Source organism: Euprymna scolopes, chromosome 1, assembly GCF_053919585.1.
Source record: "Euprymna scolopes isolate OS-2025 chromosome 1, ASM5391958v1, whole genome shotgun sequence".
In the NCBI taxonomy this organism is placed as follows: domain Eukaryota; kingdom Metazoa; phylum Mollusca; class Cephalopoda; order Sepiida; family Sepiolidae; genus Euprymna; species Euprymna scolopes.
Window position 1 is genome coordinate 98,117,278 of NC_136482.1, and position 20,132 is coordinate 98,137,409.

Sequence of the window (20,132 nt, forward strand, 5' to 3'; positions counted from 1 at the left end):
ATATACCCGGCATTGCCCAATTCAAACATATTGCTGGGCAGAGGAATTGGTCATGTACTATTTAAGATACACCAAATATCATAACTTGTTAAGAAAAGTAACCATGTATTTAATTTAGGGAAGCATAAAACACATCCATCTTGGTCTATGAAAATCAAACTCAAAGTAACTTTCATAGCTTAAACGGAAATGTCTCATAGCATTAAATTAGCTTACTTCTGGTTTTAAATAAAACTTTTTGTCAGCTATTAATAATTGAAAATAAATTAAAAATGAATTAAATCAACTGTAAATAATATTTCTAAATAGACTAATTAAAACGATTTTATTACAACAAATAATTAATAACATCAAGCTAATTATTAAAAGATTTTCTTTAATGTAATATGCAAAGGAGACTATTCCTTGAGTGTAGATTTCTTTTGAATATGTAGTATGTATATATAAATAGAGAGATCATGCTGGAATAAGTGTATATAAATCTGTTTTCAGTATGAAAATTAATTTGTGAAACGGTGTACCTTTTGTAGATATTAAATTGTGAACAAACGGACAGGAATATGGCTTTATTATATACAAGATTCAAGCAAGCAAAGACACTTAGATGGTTTACACTTTTATAATTAAGATTGGAAAATAAATTTTTAAATATTTCAGAACTTTTCAGATAAGGATAATTTTCAATATTCAGACTACTAATCTCATCTTAGATGTTATATTGACAAAATTATAGACAATGTAACATATGACACATTTCAAGCGCATCTTTTCGAACTTTAACAAAGATTCTCAATTTTGACAAGAGAAGGTTCCGAAATTTCCAAAAGATACCCCTGCAAATTTTCTTTCAAAATAGTTTTCCATACAGGAAACAAAAGGAATTTTCACTTGCGCTCTATCTACTACAATTGTCAACCATGTACACTAGGAAATTTTCTTTTTTTTTTTTTTTTTTTTTTTTTTTTTTTTTTTTATAGGGCAAAGTTGGTCACATTTTAATTTTGGATATTCTACATTTTCTATATACATTTAAAATTAAATTTTTTTTTTTTTTTTTTTTTTTTTTTTTTTTATATCTCAAATGTCTTGGTTGGTAATTCCAATTTTGGTTGCAATTTTGAAACTTATAAAATGTTTTTTTTTTTCCTTTTTATTTGATTTTTTTTTTTTATGAGAAACTAAAACATTTAGAATAATCAGAAGTATCGACTCATACTCTTATTCCTCCCGTACCACGAACCACATGACCTGCATTGTATACTGTTTTAAACTCTAGTTAAGTCATTGCAAAGTATGCTTGTAAAAAATCATTTATTTCCAAGGTAAGCTAAATCTTTTTCTTTTCAGAATTATGGAATGTTTTACCAGACAGATTGAGGAATATTCTTATAAATATACACACATCTATCTGAGAGGAAACATCTCCATATAAAAAAAAAAAAAATTGACAAATCTTATTTCAGGTACATACTTAACATTTTTTTTATGGAGACACATAGAAACCTAGTATAATATACAAGTGTGTGGTTACTCCACCTACTGAGATTGACCCATAAATCTTGTTAGGTCATCTAGGAGAATGGAAACTGATAATACCCGTGTCCTGGTGCCTTAGCACTGAACCACTGTGGGCAGGAAGCGTCCTTAGTCTTTGCCAACAACCTCATTAGAGCAAAGATTTTAGTTTTGTAAACCTACAGTTAAGGGGTAGATAGGTAGAGCCTATCATCCAGCTTGCACTCCTTTATGTAGTAGCCAGGAACAGATACCATCACAGAAACTTTTGAACTGTCGAATGATTTGCCTAGTTTCCTAACTAGGACAATGAACACCACCTCACCATCTCTTTTTCTTCATCTGGACAATTTAGGGATACTTGCTTGTCACTTAGTTTCACAGGACTGCATTGAGCTGCTCTTGTTCTGGTATTTTAAGAGCCTGCCTGGCTGCTGTTTTTGACAGTTAAACAAGCCCTAACTCTTGGAGCAACCATTTTTAGTGCTACCTATCAATAATTGTATATCTGGACAATTGTCTGGCATGAATGAGAGTCTGCACTTATCTCTGGGTTTTTCTGGGGTCACAACCCAATGAAGATTTAGCTAGTCTACTTGTGTGAACCTTGTTTTCTGACATTCAAAAAACATCCACTTTGTTCAACCCACAATGTTAATGACTATGAGAATAAGAGTAAAAATAACAAATCACCTCTCTTAAGGTTTTTGCTCACAAATATAAGAAATTAGAACTAACCTCAAATGATGTAAAATTCTTCCTCTTATCTTAGCACTTAGCAAAAGTAAGCTGAATTCCTCAATCTCCTAATCATTTTGGTCCTGGATATGACCTTAAACTATATCCAGTGGTGAGGCCCCAGTTTGCGGGCTTTGGGGAGTGTGAAGCCACCCTTTAATTGCCATTGCTCCCAGGTTCACTCTGACCCGGAGTGGTAGTACCTGTTAGGGTCCCAACTATGGGTTAAATAGAAACTGACTTGAAAACAACAAATATATTCTATTAAAAAAAATTTTCTTCAAAATAACTGGATTCAGCATTAAATAACCTGAAAAGGGTTGATATGCTGTAAAACAAAAACAACCAACCAACCTAATCATTTTGATATTCCAGGATACTTCCAATTATGCTCTAAAGACTGACAAGCATATGCATTTGTTAGGAGTCTATATCTGTTACGCCTTTCCCTTAACAAAAGAACTTGATTTAGAATCTGAAGATCAAGCCTACGTGTGCTTGTAATTAATATTATACCATATTTCATCTCCTTCGATCCAGATTTGTATCCTATGTGACTGCATCTCTGACTCGCTCTTTAGATCGAAGTGATATCAAATGTCCTCCATACAGATTTTTATAGAAATTGCTCTAGACAAGGAATGAAGCCACTTGCACTAAAAAAAAATATTTCAAGGTCAAAAACTTGCCAATGATTAGATAGAATTGATTCTGACCTAGAAAACAGCAATTCTTCTCTCTTTGTCAGAAGCATGGCTCATGGAATGTGAGAACTAAAGGACAACACAAGAGAAATGAGAGTTGCACGGCTTCTTGCTTGGTTTCTTGAGCTACACAGATTCAGCTTGTAACAACATGTGTAGATTTTGGAGTGCACATTTTTTTATTTTTCACAAACCGTCTCCTTCCTGATCCATCTCTCAGGTGGTGAAAACCAGCAAGTTTCAGTTCTTGATCTATTCTTGACAACACTTGTCTGACAGATGCTCATAACATGAATTTGAATAAATATATAAGAAAAAGCAGAGTTTAGGCTGGGATAATCTGCTAGAAAAATTCTCAGACCTTCTACATCTCTATAAAGCCACCATTCTTCCATGCACAGTGTTGTCACATTTGGGTTAGTGGTCCAACTCTCAGTCTTGGACAGGGTACAAAAAAGAGTTTTAATTTAATAAGTCCAGCACTGTCTGCCAAACTTCAGTCACTATCCTGCATTGTTGAATAGTTTTATCCAGGAGGATCCACATGACTGTACCTCTTGCGTGTACTGCTTGCCTTTTGGAATTCCTTAGGATAATCTTTATACTGAGTAAATGTAATCTTGCCATTGAAATATTGATGAAATTTATTGATAAACAAAATGTTTGAAAACAAACCAAATTAATTAAAAATTTTTTATTTGTTGTTCATCTCTCTTCCAGGCTTCAGAACAGATGAAGGTGCTCTTCAAAAACCATGACATTGTACCCTTGTTCTGTCAAATCCTTGGTACTTCTAAGAGCAGTGAGGTTAGTATAATAGACGTGTTTCCATAAAAATGTGATATTATGATTTCTTATATTTAGTAATTTATATACTCAACAATATTTTAGGGATTTGCAAATATAATTTGCTAAATATGTGTATTTGTTTAACAATGTTAATTTTGTGTTTGAAATTTAAAGTACATATTTATGCCAGGTTTCTCGACTCTTCAGCTTGGTATATCAACTTGATTGGGAAGCTGTTTTTGCATAAAATTGAAAAAAAAAAAGTACTTTAAAAAAATGTTTTTTCTAAATTTGTAAACGTTTTATTAGAAAAACAATAAATTACTTACAACCAGCTGAATAACATTAGCAGTAAAGCTTTGGTTGAAGTAAAAAAAAAAAAAAAAAAAAAAAAAGCCAATAAAAACTTTAATTTAATTGCACTACAAAACACATTACACTTGCTCGACTTTGTTCAGTTTCTGTAACGTAAGTAAAGTAAGATTTTGTATAGAATTTTAGAGAATTATCTCCCTTACTCTTAATCAGCTAATGTACTTCCTAACTTCCAGTGGAAGCAGTAACAAGACAAATCTCAGGCTCATACCTCCTCTGTGCATGTATTTTTATTTATTGTTTTTGTTTTTGCGATCATTCTTTTCTTTAAAAATCATTGAAATTTTTTTTTTTTTTTTTTTTAGTGCAAATTAAGACTACTTGTGTTTATTTTTTTATCTGTATAATTTTAATTTTTATTATATTATTCAATAGCGATTTCAATAAATTGCTTCACAATAGAAATACTGAAGAACAATAAAAGTGAAGGAACTGATTTGTCACTGCTTCCGGTAGCAGCCATGCAGGAAGTTAGGAAGTACATTAGCTGGCTATAACTAAATCTACTGTTTAAATTTTGATTGACCAATCCTATAATAGTGTTATTTCCAATATTTTGTTGCTGTTTTAACAAGTAATTCTCAGGCTTAAGTGATTTTGTAATTGGTGTGTTTTAAGTCTTCATTGGATGGGTAAAAGCAGATACAATTTGTCTTTTATAAATATAGGTTATGTATTGAATATTAAAATGATGACAGTTTATTTATTTATTTATTTTTTCTCTTTCCAAAGGTTCGCCAATATGCTGCTGTTCTTCTCCGGAAAAAAATCCAGAGAAAACATCACTATTTTGTATTAAATGAAGTTATACGGAAAAAGTATGTTTATTTTATTGAAATTTCTCATTGTATAAATTTATTTAGAATTATTTTTTCTAATTTATTCATGAAAATTATTTAATTTTTTTTTTTTTTTTTTTTTTTTTTTTTTTTTTATTAAAAAAAAACAAAAAACTTGTTAGAGGTTTTGCCACACAATTTTTTTTTTACAGGACAAACATTTTCTCACTTTTCATGATGGCTCATCTATTTATTAGACTAATTCATAAAAAATTGACAAAATATTTAATATTTAACTTTCATTGTATGATTCTAAAATAATAAACAAGCAAAATAAATCTAAGATTGCAATTTAGTTTTTGTCTTCTGTTAATGTTGACACAAAGTTGCATTGATCTTATTTTTTTCGATGTATCTTAATTTTTAAATTTTATATCTTCAAACTGTAATATTTTGGAGTCATAATAGCTGATCATGGTATCATTAGAAAATTTTAATTACTTTCAAGCAAGCCCAATTTTATTGGAATCCATTTAAATTGTTTTTCATTGATATAAGCAATTGTATGCTCACTTCAATTACATATATTTGCTAGTATAGATATATATTGAAAACAAGCAGTTGGATAGGAATGTGAGCTAAAAAGGACATAAAGATAGATAGAATATGGCGATAGATGGTGGCCTAAGGTAGAAAGAACAGCTAAAAAATATGGGAAATGGACATTTTTGTAGGTTCTATTAGCAAAAAGCCAAAGATTTGTCCTTGATTTGATTTGTGTAGAATTTAATGTTTCAAATAGACATCTATGGGAATACAAGATGAAAAAATAAAATTCCAATTATTTGGACTTTAAGATTTTTGGCTTTTCTGTTGGCCTTAATAGGAATTGCTGCATACTGTAATGAATATCAGCATGGAATATGAAATTGGCAAATGGTTCAAATTTCATTGGGGAGGGGAGTAGAAATATGAACAATCTACAACTCTTGGTAAAATAGCCATGAATAGTTTACAATAGACTTTGTTTCAATACTAAAGTAAACAAAAAAGGGGTTAATAAAGCAGATAAACCAATACCTTTTTAAATGTTCTTATTTTTACTTGTATTAAAGAAAAAAAAAATTTTTTCTTTTCATTCCAGTATTAGGGAAAATATTATTCAGCTGTTCCTCCAAGAAACTGAGTAAGTATTTTTTTATTTTTATTTATTTTTATTTATTTATTTATTTTTTTTTAACCAACTGCCATTCACACCATTACTGAATTGTAGAAAATATGCGTTATCAATATAATTTTGATATGTACATTTATAATTTTTTATTTTTGTTAAAACTATTTTCATCCCAAACAAGGTATATTGCTATTATTTGGAAACATGCCTAACATAGTTGAGTAGCAAGATGTCTGTTTACATTAAATTTAAACTTTTGAAGTTTAGTACAGTTAGAAAAGGAATTTCAAAATCAAACTACTAGTGTGGAAAGACTTTCTGGCATCTTAGGGATCTCAACAGTGAAGAGGTGGGATTTTGCTGCTTGTTGGGTTAGTTGAGCGTATGTACGTCGAGGTGGTGGGGGCACAAGTGCTAGAAGTTCATCAATGCACATTCCATTAAAGTACTTTTAAAACGGCATGAGAATGCAACAATGCGATGATGGGACAGGCTGAAGTTTGGTTGACTGGGATCGATAACATTTAAGATTCTTTTGTGTAAGAATGAGGGATTAGTGGTAGATGCATCAGACCAGATGCAGCAATAATACTCCATATAGTGACATCAAAAATACAATAGCATAAAATAAAACTACATTTAAAGCAATCTGTTATGTTCCCCTCAATAATTTGGTTACAAAAATAAATCCACCAGAATGCATTTCTGGTATGATCTTTTGCTAGTTGAAAAAAATGAATTGCTTTGAACTTTTGAAATTTAGAATTTCTTGTTTTAATATTCATAGCAAATCCTCATGTATTGAAAGTTTTGGAAGCTAATTTATAACCAATAATTGTCTGGAGATAAAAAGATTAGGTACTTGTGGAGATTGATCTTTTTAAACCAATGCATTTCAGGTGAAAACATTATGTACTTGCATGTCATGTCAAATTAGTATAAATTCCAAAAATTGGTTCAGTAAATTATTCACAATTATGTTCTGTTTAATAATGGTGGACACTTGATTTCATTCAAGGGAGATAAGTCAGATTGTCATGCTGAATTTGTTGCACATTAAAATATACAATAAAACTTGATAATTTGATTAATTCTATTTTTACTTGTAATTATTTTTCTATTGGGTCATTTAAGAAAAAAAAAATTTTAATTTAAAATATGTCATGTCCAAATTAATATAATCTGAAATGATAATAAATAAAAAATCATCAATCCATACAAACACCCAGAATTACCAAATTTTATAATTTGGTTCAGTTAGTAATTCAGTGCCCAAACTTTCAAAATTCTATTAAAAGAAAAAAGTCAATTTGACACTGCATGCGTTGCTTACAAATTTCATAGCTTTCTGGGCAGTCTAATACATATAAAACTGACAATATTCAAGAAGAGCAGTTGAATTTTTATTTCTTTTGTTACTTTTATTTTTAATTTTTTATTTTTTTTTTTTTTTTCAGAAAAACTGTGCAAAATTCTATTGCCCAGATCATTGCAACTGTTGCGAAACATGAATTGCCAAGTGAAAATTGGCCACAGCTCTTTAACTTCATTCTGGAATATACTCGGAGTTCTGACCCTCACCATAGAGAAGTAAATATGCATTTTCTATTTGTTTAATTTACATTTTTGGCGCTTGCATTAATTTGATGTTTAGTTTCTAATCCGGTTTGCTATCTACATCATTATGGTTAATAGGTAGATCACATATGGAAGAGTACCAAAGTTTCTTTTTTTTTTTTTTTTTTTTTTTTTCTTTTTTTTTATGGTAAAACTTGACCATAACTAGGCTTCACCCTGTCAGGACCTTAATTCCATCTATATATTTATTTATTTATTATTATTTATTTATTTTTTTTTTTTATTACATTTTCACCCCAAACAAGGCAAATTGCCACTTTGGTGTAGGGGGCTACTATCAGGGGCAACAACTACTGGGGTACTATGTAGGGATTTGGGCAGCAAGATGTTGGTTCATGTTACACTTGAACTTCTGCACGTCAGTACTGTTGGAAGCAGGGACCTGGAATGGAATTCCAGAGTCTAGCGGTTCTGGGGAAGAAACTATTGGAGTAAAAAGATCTTTTACATCTAGGGATCTCTACAGTGTGGGGGTGGGATTTCTTTTTCTTCAATCGGGATTTGTAAAGGAAGACAATACAGAATTAGTCAGAAAAGACTGTTTAAAAAATCAGAGTTGTAAATGAAATTACAATGATCTCTTCACCGAGGAAGAAAGAACTATTTGAAGGCCTAGAATTAATTAGTCTTATAAAAAAAAAAAAGAATACTAACTCCAGTAAGGCGTTAGAATTCAAGTCAAAAGGAACCAAGAAATCTTCTATAGAAATGCATTACAAAACAGATTGTGATTATTTTCTTGGATTACAGAACCAAAAGGATTGAAATGTTCTTGAATGAGAAATGTTCTCGAATAAGAACATTGAAGTTAATGGCATAAGGGAGGTAATTTACATATCACTCTTAAAAAGATAGTGTTGACGTGTTTTATTTAAGTTCTTTGACACGCAGTAAGCCCTGATTACACCTATGTTCTTAGCCCTACTATCCCTTACAATATTGTTAATGGAGTTCTTTGAGAACCGCCAGGGGGACTAATTTGGCAGACACTGTTATTGATGAACATAAAACTGACTATACCTTTCTTTCCCTATTTACCTTTCCATTTATTGAAAAAAAAAATTTGTTTATCGTGGTATTCTTTTATTTTTATTTTTTTTTTTCCTTGTTGTGCAATGGGATAACCTTCATTGGACATCATGATAAAATTCCTGTTATTTGATAATTATTCTTGTCTCTTGGTCTTATTGGATTCGAGGACAAGAATTCATCTAGTCTGGTGCAGTATCCAACTTTGAGATAGCATCACTTAGAAAAGGTGCACCATTCCTTGTAAAAGCAAGTTTGGGTGAACTTTACCAAGTAGATCTTATTTAGGCTGTGAATACTGTCATTTTTAATATTTAGTCTGGGTTTACTTGTAAGGAAAAGTATCCATGCCAGGTTGTCCTGTACTGAGAAACTTTAGACATTCGAGGATAGTGTCTAATAAGCATTCAAGTCTCAATCTGAAATGCTGACCATCACATCGTATGAATCTAAAGATTATATTGTTGGCATTGATTTTCCCCAACGTTTTTCTCATCAGAATTCTTTCTAGACAGACATTAGGTACTTATAGAATTGGAGCTTACCAATATCCTAAGTGAAAATGAGTTTGTAGAACAAACTGGATTCAAACTTGAAATGCCCAAATTGTCAATCTGTGTCCTTAACCACTGTTGCCTTCCATCTGAAATGCTGAAAGAATGCATCAGTAATTATGTGTAGACTTTATTTCTTGATTAGTTATTAGAAAAATTGATTTAAGATGCAAACAAAGATATAACATCTCTGGAGTGTTAGGATATGTAGAATTTTTTTAACAGTGAACAACTGTAGTTTTCTTTGTGTCTCCTTTAGCTTTCCATGATGACTCTAGTAAATAATCTGTCAGGCTTCAACATAGTATTTATGCATAGCTTGCCTTTTTCAAATATTTTGTGTCACCCAGGATGATTTAATTTGCATACAAATGGTGAGAATTCACGTTACTTTTGCATAATGTTGAGCATAAAACTAGCTAAGAGTCGCCATTTTGGTTTTTCTATTATCCTGGGCTTTACGCAAGCATTTCTGTGGTGTAATTTTCAATCACTACAAATTTCCCCGACAGGATATATGCAAATTTTAGATTGAAAGTCCTAAACCAATCGCTAAGTTAATAACATAGACTATGGCTCACCATGTTGGCTTAGTTCTGTTGAGTCACTGTCATTTTCAGTAATATTTTTGGAGATAGGTATTAATCATGTATGCTTTCTTCTACTATGGATAAAGTAGATGCTTGAGCCTTGGTTCTTCAACTAGTTCAAGAGAAAGAAAACTCCAAAATATCACCAGTCTTTCTCTTATTCCTGCATTGTTTCATATTGTCATCTTGGATTTTTCCTTATTGAGCACAGTTGAAATCGTGCAACCCTTTATCATGTTCCCTCCTCCCAGCAGACACCTTTTATAGGAGATATCCATTTTCTTGAGACTAAAGAGACTGTGACTCTAAAACCCATATTGCTTGAGTAAGTATACTTTATTATGGGAGTTTGCATTAATGCTTGACATCTATTAAATTTAAATATGGTGTTCATGGCTTGGAGAGAAAGAGCACGCAGACAATTAAATGTACTTAAAATTCTTTCAATAAATGTCATTGTATCTAACCCAGGCAATGCTGAATACATCCTTGAATATTAAATTTTTAGAGCATTTCTAATTGGACTTTATAGTAGCATTGCTGCATCTGCATTCATCTGACTAGCTTTGTTTTATGTGGGAAGAAAAGTCACCAGGTTCCAGTTAAAAAAAGGCAAACATCTCTACAATTTATTGACTTAAATAAGAAAAGAATCAATAGAATTTGAAGGAAAATGACAATGTTTTCTCTACAATAATATTTAACCGAAACAAGAATATAGACGAGTGAGGTGAATTGTTTGGTCGGCAGGCATAATAGTTTAATTTCAGTTAGTCTTGTTTATTCCCGCCCCTCCTCGTCATGATAGTCTGGGATTAACACTGCTTATCATGAAATCTTGACTAACTGCTTTAGGGGAAAGAAATGAGCAAAACTTGAGCTTCCAATATGCATGTCCGTGGTGTACTAATTGTCTGGTTATCAATACGTCAACGAAACTACAACACTAAGATATTTCATATACGTATAAACTAAACGGATCCCTCATGCAACTCGTACAATTTATATTAACTTTATTGAAGTGTCATCAGTACGGGAACACAACAATATAAAACTGTTTGGTTCAGTTGGCATGTATTACTATAGGAATAGAATCAAGTCTTGGTCTTAAATTTAGCCTCTCATCATGGTTGATGAGAGGTGAGCTAGATATTGGCATCTCTGAACTTGAACTGTTCTCATCAGGCACAAAAGAATGCTTGGACAGAAACTGACTGAAGGATTGCTCATGTAGTGTTCCAATCATCTATGTATTACTATGAGTTCAGATATCCCTGTTTTATCCAATTGAACAGCATACCAAAATTACTATGTAGGTGATTATATGCAAGTACAAAAAATAGACCACAACTGTGTTGCTTTTACAAATGTAAAAATAAGAATGAAATGTTATGAACAAGAGAATATAAGGTTGCTCATTCAATCTCTGCCAATGCCGGGTCTTCCTGTTAATAGTATTATATAATTAGTTATAATTTCAATTCAAACTGTATAATTATGACATCAAATTAGCAATATTGCTTTAGATTATTCTTTCAAATGGATAAAATATTTGTCTTGGAAAGTCAGTATTGAAAATCCTGCTTTGTTAGCAGAGATTAAATTTAGTTTTGACCGGTTGGAAAGAGACAATTATTCATTTCAATGTTTCATTAATATTTTTTGTTGTTGGTTTTTACAGGTTGGCATATATTTGATGAATAAAGTGGCTGCAATGGCAACTGAACAATTGAAGCCGCATCTTCTCTCTGTGTTAGAACTTCTGTCTGAGGCTCTTTCAGAACAAGAGACCCTAATGGTGCCATATTATGCAATTCTGTAAGTTTTATTATTTTATATCCCTTAATAATTGTAAAGAAAAATAATGCTGACTTTATTACTACTAATACTATCTTTTTTTTTTTTTTTTTTTTTTTTTTTTTTTTTATTATGGTAAATTTAGTATAATAATTCTAAGCTTGTAACAGTTCAGAGATTATATATATATATATATATATATGGCTCATTCCATGTCAAAATCGGCAGAGGTAAAACCATGTCCGAAAAGGATTTTTTTTCAAATTTGCTACAAGTGGCATTCAATTCTTTTCATGGAGATGTATAAACATCTCCATGAAAAGAATTGAATGCCACTTGTTAAACATCTCAAGATCAAAAGGTTCTCAAGATATGACCTTGACCTTTTACAAAAAGGTCAATTTTTATGAAGTGGCCAACTTTATAAGACGATATCTGTTTATGGGCCTACAAAGTTCATTCATATATCATTTTAAAGTACTTGGATAGATCTATAATTTTATCTGGGAATTTTTTTTTTTCCAAGGTCAAATTAAAAAAGTTGACCGTGACCATAACTTTTAACCTGAATTATCTCAGAAACCGTTCTTTTGCAATTTCTTAAATTTTGACAGAAGATTTGTTTATCTTATGACAGTATATATTCCAAATTTCATGATGTGCCTTTCACTAGAACTATCGTTACAAGCGTTTTAAAGAAATGGGCAAATTCAAAATGGCGGAACGTAGTACCTGCACCTTCATATAAAACATTTTGATATTTCCCAATATGGTCAAGTTTGATACCTTTGTAAAACCATTTTGATGCTGATTAATATTTACATAAAGACCATGGTCAAAAAGTAAAAAAAAAAAGTTTGGTACTTGTGCACGTTTTGACCATGCTGAAATAACGTTATTTCGGAAGCCATTCTTAACATGTGGAGAGGAGTGCGTTTTCAACTAATGTGTACTTTCACTTAATTTAATAATAAAAAAAACAAAAACTTTAAATTAAGCTGAAAATACAATTTGAAAAATAGCGTGGTTCAAAAAGTGCAAAAGCACTTTTTTTTTTTTTTTTTTTTTATAATGCACCACAGATTTTGTTATGGAAAAAGTGATATATGATAAAAAAAAATTTGAAAGGTGTTTAGGGTTTATTAAATTATGCGATAAAACATGTGATCTCAATAGTGAACAAATCTTTCTTGATTAATATTCTAGATCTACTAAAAGGCAATTTCTGTTTATTGTTAATTTTTGTCAATGAAAATTTTTTAAAATGCATGTTCTTAAAAAATTCTTGACATGTTGAATTTTATGCAAATTCTGGTTGTGAAGGCAAACTGTTTTATGACTTTCATACTTATACAACACGTTTTGATACGGAAAGTGATGTAATAAAAATTTCTAAAAAGTGCGTTGAGATTTAATTAGGTATCAAAAGAATAAACATTTGATGGCGATGGTAAACAGTTTCTTTGACATTTTTAGGAGTATACACTATATACACAAATCAACGTGTTCATTAGGATACATTTCAAAATGAAAAATCTGTTTTACTGAAACATTTTTATAATGAATATTAAAGTATTTATTTAGATTTTTCTTTCATAATCTTTCTTTCTAAAATATATGATGCATTTTTCATCTCATTTTTTGAAAGTTTATAAGATATTCCTGTTTCAGTTATTGGATCAACTGAGCTAAGAATATTTCAAAATATATATATTAGGATGTGATGGATAATAGAAAGATGGAGAGGATCCATTTGGTTGTAAAAATGTCACTTTCAATTTAAACAGTCTATTATTATCAGCATATTCTTGTGATATTTTCCTTAAACCTTTTTTGTATTTCTTATGAATTTTAAAGGGGTTGCAGCATCCTTTTCAAGACTATTCTTACTGGCTGAATCCATTTAGACAGAACACTTGAAAAAGGATTATCTATATCTATATATATAAAAGGCAAAATGTGTGTGACCATTTTGTGTACGTCTTCAAAAGGCTTTTCTCGCACACGCTCCCGGGGTCGTTACTATTGCCTACAACTGTGTATATAGATCCTATATAATAATATCTAGGAATTAGGAAACCGTATAGCGTATAGATTTATTTACGTCGATTTTTACAAAATTATTGCTATTTTGGCTTCTCGCGTGTTGATTGGGCTTAATAAATAAAGTGAAACTAAACTCAAACAGACGTGTTCGCAGCATTGCGCCGTGAAAAACGTCCAGAAGCAATCAGCTTTGATCAATCTTGTATATCAGACAGTCAAATTTCGATAAACAAACTCAGACGCTGACGTTGCTTGACTTCTATTTGACCTTCTTAATTAGGTCAAATGGAAGCAGCAAAGTTAACTTTTATTACGCACGCCTGTTTTTATAGTTAGATAAATAAATTCAAACACGTTTACGGTGTATGTCGCGGTGGCCCAATGGTATCATCGCACTTTTTTTTTTTTTTTCACACATTAATTTCCAACTCAAGGGTACGGGTTCGATTCTCATACTCACCTACCAAAACATTTTTTTATTATTATTTAAACCCCCCCCCCCACTCTTTTGATTTACCTCAAGACACCCGGGCATCGCCGGGTACCCCCCGCTAGTATATATATATATATATATAAAAGCAAAAATGTGTGTTTGTATGTTTCACAAAAACTTTCGACACCAGCCACGGATTGATTTTCGGCAGACAGCAACAGGAGCACTGGTTAACTACTGAACCACGTGGAAAGGTGGGGGGGGGGAGGAAATTAAATGATAATAAATTATGATAACCGTCTTTGAAAGGCACTAAACTCCTAAAATTTACTTCTTTAAAATTTTAGGCGGCATTCCCCGGCGATTTTAAAGCACTCTCTCTCTCCAAGAAAAAAAAAAAAAAAAGATTTAATTTTTAAGTTTGGGAAAGATATATTTATTATAACCGAATTCCTGTATGAAGACTGGATCTACTTTATTGGACGTTAATTTGTGAGAAGTAATTTTTCAATGTTTAATATGTTTTTAAAGTTTCAATTATCAATTAAATTTTTTTAATTGTGTTTATTTTTCAATTTATTTAAAAAAAAAAAACAGGGTTTTAAATGTATTTTTCAAGGTAACAAGCTTCGAAAGAAGTCTAATAAAAAAAAAATCACTTAATTTTTAATTTCGACAACCCTGAGAATTTAATTAAAAAAATATTGAAATGTGACCTTTTTTTATTTAACATTTCTATTAGTTCAATTTTCTTTCAATAATTCATTTCACTCAACAAACTTCACCATTTTAAATCTTTTTCTGTAATTTTGGTAATTATTTTTGCTCAATTTTATCTAGTATTTCATTTGTTTTTTCTAGCGGTATCATTTTTATGTGTTCCTTTGATATACCCTATTTCAAAATTAGTTTGGCTAAACTTATTCTTCACGTTAGAAACAACGTGTAAAAGCAATGAAAAAGTAAGAAAAAATAATAGGTGTTAACTACTCCTTGTGAATTATGGAGGTCTGAAGAACTGCCGTCACAAATACAACTATCAATAGCCAAACAAAAAATCGTTTTTAAAATTCCTTTAATTGTAACTTTTCACTATACCTACCTTTTGGTATAAAACACAAAAACTTTCGATTAATGGTATTTCTCATATATGGTCGTTAACTTTGGAAAGGTTATTTTGTATCTACGGCGCCATGTCACGTGGTATATTGTTTTTTTTTCATTACGCACGTTCATTTATAAATTATTAGATTAAATATTTATCTTTATATTTAATTAGTATATATTTTCTTTCTCTTCCGCTATATTTTTTTTATTTAATTCATTAAATCTGTTAATTATGAGGACCAAAATAATGAATCGTGTGTATTTATTCTCTAATTTTCTTGTTTTTGTTCTGTTATATAAATTCTATTTTATTTGTTTTTGCTCTGAAGGATAAATTCTATTTTCTTTGTTTTTTTTCTGTATTCCAATTAAGTAAAATAAATTTTCTCTAAAATAAATTTTGCTAATTTTTCCGTTTAGTTTATTATATAATAATTTTATTTAAACCAAAACACGACAGTGTAGACATAAAATATCTCTTCCAAAGTTAGGGAACATATTTCGGAACTACCGACCATAAGTATAAAACTACCTGGTATATTTCAAAACAATAATTCCCTAGGAATCGGAATCGTACTTGGTATCGGAATCGTTAATCAATATTTTCCTGGAATCGGAATCGTATAAAAATTAGGAATCGTCCCAACACTATTTGCAAGTGAAAAAAGATCACAAAAAATGTAATTTTTAATCATCAAAAACCTACACCTCAAAAGCATGTGAACCCAATCTCATCCAGGCTGTGCTATTAAAACAATGCTCTGCTTAGTTTGCTACAGTCCTCTCTAAACTTTACAACAAAGAATCTTCCTTTCCTGACTGCCAAGAGAACTGACCCATTAAATTATTGCCCTACTAGCTCCCTCTTTTCCCCAAAATATTTGAGTCCATAATCAACTAAGCTCTAGTCCACCACCTGACAGATGCTAAACTTCTGACCAACCAACAATATGGATTTAGACAAGCCCAGTCTATAGCTGATATCCTAACTGTAATCTTTGAGCCATACACTGGATATGGCAGGGTAGGGTAGGGCGGTAGCCCTAGATATATCTAAGGATTTTGATAGCATATGGCATGATCTTCTAAGGAAAATCAGGTCACTGGATGAATACTTAAAATATTCAAATCCTTCTTAAATAAGAGAGGAACCCAGATTGTCGTTGATGGTTGTACATCTAAACCATATGATATAAATGCAGGTGTACATCAGGGGTTGATCCTCGGACCTTCATTCTTAATTTGAAAATATTGCTGGCAAAAATGTGTGCTTGCACATACAACAATGACCATCACTTATAACAAAGACTTACATTATCTAATATCCGGTAAACTACTTATTTACTGAAATTTAAATGTGATATGTTTTCAGCACACACGAAAAAAAAAAACCCTACTTCCAAATTTACAAAATAGAAAAAGTGCTTATCTATTTTTGGTAACATGCTATTTTTCAATAGTTTATTTTAGGTTAAATTCAAGTTTCATAATATCTTTTTATATTAAATTCTTAGGTGGAAGCACAGAATAGTTACAAAACCCTAGGAACCTCCAAAGTTTGCCACAGAATTAACCCCCTGTATGTAACACGATGTAATTTTATTATAAGTTAATATTATGAATATAACTTTTGTACCATTTAAAAGAAAAATAAAAAGACATAATAAACAAGTAATATTTTCCCCCCCTTTTTTTTTTTTTTTTTTTTTTTTTTTTTTTAAATAAAAATGCGAGACGAAAATTCATGTTTTTACATAAATAACGCTTTAAAATAACGTTCCCATGTAGTAAGCATGCTGAATGTGAAACTCACCCGTGTTTAATAAATCTAGCAAAAATCAACTAATGGTCAGATTTTCCTGAAGTTTTCGATACTTATCCATTTTAGAATGAAATTATATATACAATGAAATTTCTGTAAAACATGAGAAATATTTTTTGGTGCGTGTCCCCCACCTCTATATTTTTTTTCAAATTTTTAACAAAATATATTTAAATCGATCAAAATTACTATTTATTATGAAAGAAGAGTTCCAATGAATACAAAATATTTATTTTTTTTACATTTTAAATGCACAAATTGGACAAAATCTTACCTTGAATTTAGAATTAAAAAATTAATATAAATTTAATATTATATCTTTTTTTTTTTTTTTTTTTTTTTTTTTTAATAACGTTTTTTTTTCTCCTGTTGGATTGCAAAGAAAAAAAACTTCCTAAATGTTAATTAATTTTTAAAAGATTAAAATTCCATCATTTCAAAATGTTCCGTTACAACATAGATTAAAAAAAAAAAAACTGTTTCAATTTTATTTTAATATTAAGTTATAATATAAACACAACTCTTGCCATCTATTTCATCGCCAGATTAAAGACGATTGAAAAATATTATTGTGCGTAAATAAACTATTTCAAAGATTACTACGGTTTCTAGTTTGTCCCTTTTTACCAAATGAAGTATGGAAACCCATAATTAACCAAAGGAATAATCGTAAATATTTAGTAAAACCGTATTTTATAATTAATATATAAATGTTTATTATATTACTAATCATTAAAATGTGTAAAACTTAAAACATAACAAAATTATAACAAAGATTATTTATTAGTTGCATTCGAAGAAGATAAAAAAAGATTTTTAAAAAAAGCATTAAGTCGCTTTTGCCGTTCCATATTTCGTGAAGTAAACACAAGTCTGGCGTCAGGGGATTATGTACAAATTTCTTCACAAACGTTTGGAGTTCCCTACAAAACACCCTCCCCTCTCCATGTTAAGAATGGCTGTCGAAATAATGTTATTTCAGCACAGTACCTAAAATACATAAGTACAAAAAATAGGCAAAAGATACAAATTAATTTCTGTGTTTACAAAATAGAGTATCGATTTACTATAACGTTGTAACTAAAAAGTGAGCAGCCCTTACAAATGTCGAAATATTAACCTTTAATTGTTTTTCTTTAATCTTGCATATAAGTGTCCATTCAATAATAATCCACTGAAAAATAGCAAGAAACTGAACAGAAACATATTTTTAGTAGGAATGACGCTCCTACAGGTTCACCATTTTAATAAAAATATCTAAAATTTTACATAAAATTAATGAAAATAGAACCTAGTGACTGGCAAAATGTCAATCTTGTAGCATGAATTTTCTTGTCTTATCTGTTCCAAGTCGAACTCAACTGGCAAAAGGATTTCAATATTTTTTTTATAAGTTTTTATTGCTTTTTATCTTCACCAATCCCTCTACTACATATATTGAGAACTTAGTTTTATAGCAGGCAGTAATCTCGAGTAAAGGGACAATGACTTCAAAAATTAAGATGTGACATATGCGATAAGTTTCACTTACTGAAAAACCAAAGTATTTTAATATCTTTTAGCACTTTCTTGTCAGATTTGTTAATGCTGAAGGGACTGGGCAGGAAAAAGGTCATGTTTTATGGGTTTTTCCACACAGCTAAAATAAATCCACATCATATGTTTTTAGCTTTTATTTTTACTAGTAGCTTAAAAATGTTCTACATATTATCTTCTAATACAAGCAAAAGAAATGTTTAACATCTTTTGGGAATCGTTTCGTCACATAAGTTTGAAATACTACTTTTCATTGGTTTGTCACACAATTTTCTGATTCCGATACCTTAAAAAGTTCTAGATGTTCTAGATTCTGATTAACTGCCTCAACACTAATTATCATTATTTTCCATAAAATCTGTGTTGCATTAAAAAAAACAAAAAATAAAACAAATGAAGAAAATTCAGTTTCATCAACAAATTTTATTTTAACTTTTTGACCATGGTCTTTATGTAAATATTAATCAGCATCAAAATAGCTTTGCAAAGATATCAAACTTGACCATATTGGGAAATATCAAAATATTTTATATGAAGTCGCAGGTACTACGTTGCGCCATTTTGAATTTGCCCACTTCTTTAAAACGCTTGTAATGATAGTTCTAGTGAAAGGCACATCATGAAATTTGGAATATATACTATCATAAGATAGACAAATCCTCTGTCAAAATTAAAAAAAAATTTTGAAAGAACAGTTTTTGAGATAATTCAGGTTAAAAGTTAAGGTCAAGGTCAACTTTTTAATTTGACCTTGAAAAAAAAAAATTCCCAGATAAAATTATAGATCTATCCAAGTACTTTAAAATGATATATGAATGAACTTTGTAGGCCCATAAACAGATATCGTCTTATAAAAGTTGGTCACTTCTTCATAAAAATTGACCTTTTTGTAAAAGGTCAAGGTCACATCTTGAGAACCTTTTGATCTTGAGATGTTTAACAAGTGGCATTCAATTCCTTTCATGGAGATCTATAAGTGTAGCAAATTTGAAAAAAAAAAAAAAATAGAAATCCTTGTTGGACATGGTTTGTGCCCCCCCAAAATTTGTCAATTTGACATGGAATGAGCCATATGTGGTGAGTCATGGGAAATGGATGTTTTTAAGGAAAACAAAACTGCGAATATTTAAACAAAAATTTTATGTATATAAAAACACTTACTAAACTATGCCCTTATGGAATATTTAGAAGCGAAAAATTATGTTTAACAAGTGATGGCCGTTTTCACAAGCTCAAAAGTTAGCCTTCACTTTCACTAAAGTTTCTTCACCTATTTTTTGATATTTTCACGGATTGCAGTCTTCAATTCTCCAAGTGTGTGAAGTTTCCCAGCATAAACATGTGATTTCAAAAATCCCCATAGATAAAAATCACACATGGAAAGATCAGGTGAGCATGGAAGCCATGGAAGATCGCCAAAGCGTGAAATGACATGATTAGGGAATGCAGCTCAAACAAGTCATGGATGCTCTCGCTGTATGAGCAGTGGCGCCATCTTGTTGGAAC

The 20,132-nt window shown here is 30.5% G+C and overlaps 1 protein-coding gene across 1 annotated transcript in view; it reads left to right on the plus strand.

Moving 5' to 3' along the window:
- LOC145256428 (importin-4-like) overlaps window positions 1–20,132 on the plus strand; it is a 91,135-nt gene that overhangs the window by 9,300 nt on the left and 61,703 nt on the right. Inside the window, exons 2-6 of the mRNA XM_080115360.1 lie at window positions 3,678–3,764; window positions 4,854–4,939; window positions 6,045–6,086; window positions 7,532–7,664; window positions 11,567–11,703. Coding sequence (XP_079971486.1) covers window positions 3,678–3,764; window positions 4,854–4,939; window positions 6,045–6,086; window positions 7,532–7,664; window positions 11,567–11,703 — 485 coding nt within the window. The remainder of the gene's footprint in view (window positions 1–3,677; window positions 3,765–4,853; window positions 4,940–6,044; window positions 6,087–7,531; window positions 7,665–11,566; window positions 11,704–20,132) is intronic.